The sequence below is a fragment of the Podarcis erhardii genome (assembly GCF_964252035.2).
Source record: "Podarcis erhardii genome assembly, chromosome: 4".
In the NCBI taxonomy this organism is placed as follows: domain Eukaryota; kingdom Metazoa; phylum Chordata; class Lepidosauria; order Squamata; family Lacertidae; genus Podarcis; species Podarcis erhardii.
This window is the reverse complement of record NC_138508.1, coordinates 74,367,325-74,373,925: the sequence shown is the minus strand read 5'-3', so window position 1 is coordinate 74,373,925 and position 6,601 is coordinate 74,367,325. Positions and strand designations below refer to the sequence as shown.

The 6,601-nt window shown below is 43.3% G+C and overlaps 1 protein-coding gene across 2 annotated transcripts in view; it reads right to left on the bottom strand.

Moving 5' to 3' along the window:
• Positions 1-1,553: 1,553 nt before the first annotated feature.
• The window catches only part of SLC9A7 (solute carrier family 9 member A7), a 49,878-nt gene continuing 44,830 nt past the window's right edge, over positions 1,554-6,601 (bottom strand). For both annotated transcript variants that reach the window (XM_081859020.1, XM_081859021.1), the window contains one exon: positions 1,554-3,408. In XM_081859020.1, coding sequence (XP_081715146.1) covers positions 3,166-3,408 — 243 coding nt within the window. In that variant the 3' untranslated portion in view covers positions 1,554-3,165. The remainder of the gene's footprint in view (positions 3,409-6,601) is intronic.

The window sequence follows — 6,601 nt, the reverse complement described above, 5'->3', positions numbered from 1 at the left end:
AGACCAATATAGATGCCATTTTTGAAAGAAAATTGAATACTTTACTGGCTATGCACATGCATATATGACAGGAACCTACTTCCAGTTTTGCAAAACCATTCAATTTATTTTTATCAAACAGCTGAAGCTACAGGGAAAGAGAAAACATGCACTTAAAATCCGCAGCTTCAGAAGCACTGGGGGCTACATAAAATGAACTGGAGGCCTTCAGGTTTCACACCTCTACTGTTAAAAAACAAACAAAACCAAAGCTGCTTTTTCAAATGAAAGGTATTAACTCATCTTAAAATCAGCACACGTTTAGGTGGGCACTGATTTCCATGACACCTGAGTTCCACATAGGATTGTGGCTAAAGTGTACAGCAGTTGCTGCAGCTGTTCACAGCTGGCAAGAGGGCTGCTGCCACAAACACAGTAATTGCTGAAGACCCATCACCAAGTTCTCACACCTTTTTCTCCATGTGCGATGATGGCCAGACTATGCACTAAAAGGGGTATAGCAGCCTCAAATATCAGCTCTTAAAAGAGTAACTGCACTTAAATGCATTTCTTGGGCAACTTTATCTTACTGAAACTTACAGTGAAAGCCTAGGCATGTCTACTCAGACGTAACCAATGAGACTTGCTACCAGCTAATTGCGTTTAGGATTGCAGCGTTAAGTAACTTGAGATACGAAAACTAAGGAAAGGCTAGTTTTAAGGGCAAAGTAGTGCTATTTACTCAATAATGCTATTAAAAACCTCCAACCCATGTTTAGCCTGGAGAAGAGGAGGTTAAGGGGTGATATGATAGCCATGTTCAAATATATAAAAGGATGTCACATAGAGGAGGGAGAAAGGTTGTTTTCTGCTGCTCCAGAGAAGCAGACACGGAGCAATGGTTCCAAACTACAAGAAAGAAGATTCCACCTAAACATTAGGAAGAACTTCCTGACAGTAAGAGCTGTTCAACAGTGGAATTTGCTGCCAAGGAGTGTGGTGGAGTCTCCTTCTTTGGAGGTTTTTAAGCAGAGGCTTGACAACCATATGTCAGGAGTGCTCTGATGGTGTTTCCTGCTTGGCAGGGAGATGGACTCGATGGCCCTTGTGGTCTCTTCCAACTCTATGATTCTATGATTCTACGATTCCCCCTTGTTCTGTAGGAACATCTGTTGCTTCAGCTTGTGGCTCATGGACCTGCTTTGAGAAAAGCACTGTGTTATTACTGGATCATTTTTTAAAGAGTGTTTGGGAAGGACCACATCCTTCTAAGGATGAGAGACACATGCCATCACAGAAGGGATAAATGACATCTGGTTTTAAAGGTGTTTTTTATGCACTGACTTGTATCTGAGCCCCACTGAAGTCAGCAAAACTTGTCTTGAGTAAACATGCATCCCACCAGGCTACACTAGTTCACAGGGTGTAAATGAAAGCCTGAATGTACTGTAGTCCAGATATCTTGTATGAACAGGTAGTGTCATTGATAGAAACGGAATAGCTTTCTTTAAAAACACCATGACGATCAACCTTCTTATCTGCAAATGTGTGTGCATAATCACAACAGAGAAGCAGAAGAGTTACAGACTTTTTATTACATAGACTGGGTTCAAATTTCATTTCTGCTTCACAAGCAGACTAAAAGAAAACAGCAAGTAAAAAATTGTCCTCATGGTAAGAAGAAAAGAACGATTTATTTTTTTTAATTTTCCTAAGCATTTTTCTTATGTTTCAATTACCAGGGTAGTCAGTTAAAAAAACAAAACAGCCTACCCATTAAGAGTCAAAACATTACATTATTATTTTTTTAAAACCTGTTTTTATCAGCAAAGCTTCTTTTGAGGGAAGCAGCAAGGAACCACCTAATTGTGTCATGGGTGCCACTCATTCACAATTAGGACTGCCTGTGTTCTATTTGCAAACGAGCATCTCTGTGCCTTAAGCAAAGTCTTCCCTTTTCAGATTACAACATGATTTCTTTTCTTTTTTACAGAAAAGGCACTGCACTGTTTTTAATAGATCAGGTTCATAGTGCAATATGCCACTAACACACACACACACACACACACACGAACGAATGGACTTCTAACAGAGAAAGAGAAACACTTTTTGTTCTGATGCAAGCATCACATGAAGAGCTTTCACTTATGGCAGGCTCATTCATCCTCCTTGGTTAAGAGAATCGTAGCTTAAATCCAGACACCATACAGCAAGGATGGAGCATCTGTGAGCTTGCAACACCTATCGCCCCTGACCACTGGCCATAATGTTTGGGGTTGATGGGCCCTGGAGTACAGGAACCCAAAACAGATTCCATCAATACTTCTTAATGTATAAGCTGCATTGCATTCATTCAACACTGTCTTCATAGTTAGAGGAATGTCACCACTGGTTGACTGATGCTTTCCTCCAAGTAAAGTCTAGGAGTTTATAGAACTAAGAGTTAAATTTTAAAAATAAGGTGGCGAACAGATCAGACTTTTTGCTTGTGATACAGCCAGAGGACTCTTAACAGAAATTCTCAATAAGAGATTAAGAGAAATGCACAGACTGCTTCTTTCCCCTTTTAGACACAGAATAATTTAATAGTAAACTTTACCTGCAAGGACGATTATAATTTTTTCCTTTCTTTTTAAATATCCCTTGAAATGTAACGGAGCTTTGTTTTTCAACAAGTCTCAGGAAATAAAACAACATTTGTGGGTGTGGTCACAACATAAAACATACACCTTTGCACCTACATTTCTTCAAGTATAAGTCAAACATTGCACCCTCTCTCAGTGATGACCGACCTCAACATCTCCTGCGCTTTCCAGGCTGAAAAGCTTTTAGTGGTTCTCAATTAGTTTAAACCACCATTACCATTAATTGCCTCTTCTCACGAGGTGTGGCTCAGTAGAACAAGGCTCTTAAAACGTGCTACTTTTCATTTCAAGTATTCTTTTTAACAATAACCTGACCACTTTTTCACTTGTCAGGTATCTTCTAGACATTTGCCGGCATCTTGAAAGAAATTAAAGAGAAGAGATGGGGGGGGGGCAAGGACATCTTCAGACCTTAATAAAACCACTTGGACAACAGGCATGAATTCAGTTTGATAAGCCTCTCTGCCAGCTCCGAGGCCTGCAGGCATCTTTGATCTTTGGGTGTTGGGGGTCTATTGCTGCGTTTTTACCAAGCCAGTCATCATGCATCCAGTGGAAACACTAGCCGGGTGCCTCTGCTCATCACCTCAGGCGCTTCTGTTCCCAGATCACGTTCCAGGGCCTCCTCTGAGCTGCTTTTTGTCTTCCTGCCATCAAGGCTGGTAACAGCAGCATGTGAACCCGAGGACCCGTTAGCAGTTATTGTCGTGTCCCCGTACGTCAGCGTCAGGTCGCTATCATTAAGGATAAAGTCAGAGTCTTCATCTCTAAGCTGCTCTTGGTTCTGCAGAAGAAAAACCACACAGATTTCCCACTGTAAGTCGGTGCAAGTTACTAAAAAGCAAAACCAAAAATGCTGCGGATTTAAGACAAACAAGATTGTGACTGAAATCTTGAGCACAACTAACACACCAGTTATAAGCAATCAGCTGTATCCTCACATTCAATAGCTCTAGAAAGAAGCGGTTTTAATGCAAAGATATTGGGGGGAGAGGGGTCACATGTGTCAGCCAGAAAGCTATAGACTGCCCATTTATCCTTTACTCTCATGCCTGCTACTGGTCTGCAGAGTCTGACAACTTATCAACAATCTGATAATGCAGAGTACATCCAGCTTTGCTAAATTGTAGAGTTGGAAGGGACCCTAAGGATCATCTAGTTCAACCCCCTATAATGCAGGAATACGCAGCTATCCCATACAGGGATCAAACCTGCAGCCTTGGCGTTATCAGCACCATGCTCTTAATAGCTAGCAAAGCCCAGTTTAAAAGCAGCTGAAGCCTGCTCTTTGTCAACAGTGACAAACATGTCAGCAGCTCCAGCCTCCTTCCACACCTCAGGGCTTTTCCATGTTATCGAGTTTAAATGAAATTGTTTCTAGTGCCCACGCTGGAGTTTCTGACAGTGAGATGAAAGGGATCTAATGGTGTATAGAGCAAAGGGAAGGGGGAACCATTTGCAAAGGTAGCTTGCAGACTAGCGGCGCCAATGCAGTTCCAGGTGAAAAAAGGAGGCAAGTTAGGAGATAAGTAGTTTCCTTAAAAATTATTTCCTTTTCCGAAGAGAGATTTGGGGAGACTCTCACACATTTTGGCTTGACAGTTAAAACATTCCTCCCCCTGAATGCTGTTGCCGGGGGTTCTTCTGACTGCCCCCCAGAGCCAATTTTTTTTTTTGGGGGGGGGGAGTGCCACTGCACAAAGAGAAGTCCTAGTCCTTCTGCTGATGGGGCAGTTGCATTTTCCTGGACTAGACTAGATGATCGTCAGGGTCCCTTTCCAACTCCAAAACTCTATGAACACATGGTTCCTCCCCACCAGGAGTACTTTGCAATAAACAGGACTTTACCTCAACCCATGTTCTTCACCAAACATTCCCTTTGCTAAGTTTGGTTTATCCTAGAGCAAGCTATAAAACTGCAGCCAAGTGGGACACAAATACCACTTACAAAAAACACACCCCCAGCTATCACCAATACACCATAACTGACAGCGTTGCTCAGGATTATGCTGTCTTGAGGCGGAAGGGACAAGCGAATACTTCAGATGGACCTCAAGTAATCTGAAACATTCTTTTGAAAGAGGCCAAAACATGGATCCCTGGGGGCTTGAAAATCTTCCAAAAATAACCCTAAAACGGCCTCTCGATTCCTTACTTCTCAAGTGAGTTTAAGATATGCTATCTGCAAGAATGTGTTTGGGTTCAACTTTTACTCATCCTGTTAAATATATATTTAAATATATACCCCCCCCAGGATGGAGGCATTCCTGAAACTGGGCATGTTACAGTAGCCGCATGGACATTTTCCTTTATATTTTCATATGTTAACTCCTCAGGGTAAGCCTTCGGTGAAAGAGAAGTGTTTTAGCAGAACTGACACTTCAATGTAATTTTTAAAGTACTTAATCTACCTCATTAAAGAAGAAAAGCAGGGGCTGCAGTGCAAGTCAATATTACAGGAATCCCGCAGCTAACAAAGGATTGAAACCTGTGCCATTTTCGGGACTAATGAAATCGACTCATGCAACTCAGTTCCCAGTCTGTGGAACGCAGTCCAAGCTAAATACTACCTGTGCAATTTAAAGCTCGTGCAGAGTTTTCCCCAGCTTCCTGTTAGTTTTGTGCATGTACACAAACAAACCTCAGCACGAGACCACAGATTTTGGCTGGCTTTGGTAGCCAGCAATTTTTGGCTGCTATCTTCTCCTCTTCCCCAAGCCTCTCGCTTTGCATTCAGATCTGCAGGTGATCAGAATCCACCTTGCTGCTTGGGAAAGCTTTCAAAAGCACAGTTACAAAGGAGTTTGCCATGCCTTGAAGGCTTTCCAAGGCAGCAAGAAAGATTCTCATCGTTTCAAGTGCCTTCAAATCCCGGCTGCCTCCCACCCACCGAAACATACCAGAGGACGAGTGGGAGGGGAAGAATCTGCCTCACTTGCCCTTCACAGAGCAAGTAGAGTCTCCTTCCCCAACTCTTGAGTTCTCAGCAAACTTTGAACCTCGCCTAAAACAGCTCACCAGCTAAGTTGCTTTTTAAAAGCTAAACACATAGCCATGGGTATGCTACATGACTGAATCCCAATCGCCAATATTTATGCCAATTGTCTCTCAAATCCAATTGAGGACCTTAAAAACAGCAAGACCACCAACACAGGGATGTTGTGGAACTCCTAAAGAGCTAACAGAGTCGCTTGTTCCAAAGTTTCTCTCGTGTCACTGTGCAAATCGCACACAGCATCTGCTGAAAACGGTCCATTCTTAATAAGGTGGTGCCACAGAGGACCCAACTGTCAGGGCTGGAGTCAGGTGCAGGTCAGCAATAAAACAATAAAGCAACTGAGGCCAGTGTAGTTGACTCTTTATTCAAGGGAACAAATCAGAGCTCACGTCTCAGAAACTCTTTCCAGGAGATCTTGCCCCAATGAAGCAGTTGTAAGGACCGAAGGCTTTCTAGCACGCCTTCTTCCTCTCGTTCCTCTGCCCTCATCATTCCTCTCAGTGTTCTGGGAGACCGGGGAGTGGGGAGCTGGTTGCAACAGGAGGGGGAGACTCCCCATTTTCTTCCACAGCCTCTTGACCCCCCCTCCTCTCCAGCCTCTTCCCGCTCACTAAACCCTGTGGCCTCTCCCGTTCCCGATACCTCCTCCCTTCCTGTCTGCTCCTTCTCCCTCTGACCACTTGTCCCACCACCAGTCCCCTGGGTCTGAGCCTTCCTCCCTTGGGGCAGCCTCCCACCACTCCTCTTCATCCAGCCAGTCTTATGACGTCAGCATTCTGAATTATTTCCATATCTACCCAAAAGAATGTAAATCCATGTTCCTCTAAAAACCTACTGTACTCAGGTGTTCCTACAGTCACAAATATACCAACAGCAACATCTCAGATAGCATTTATCGGAATGTATCAGAATATGTGTTGCTTCTACTGCATTTCAGAAATGGAGCACTGCAGTGTGCGCCCAAGTTTTTTTTTTACTG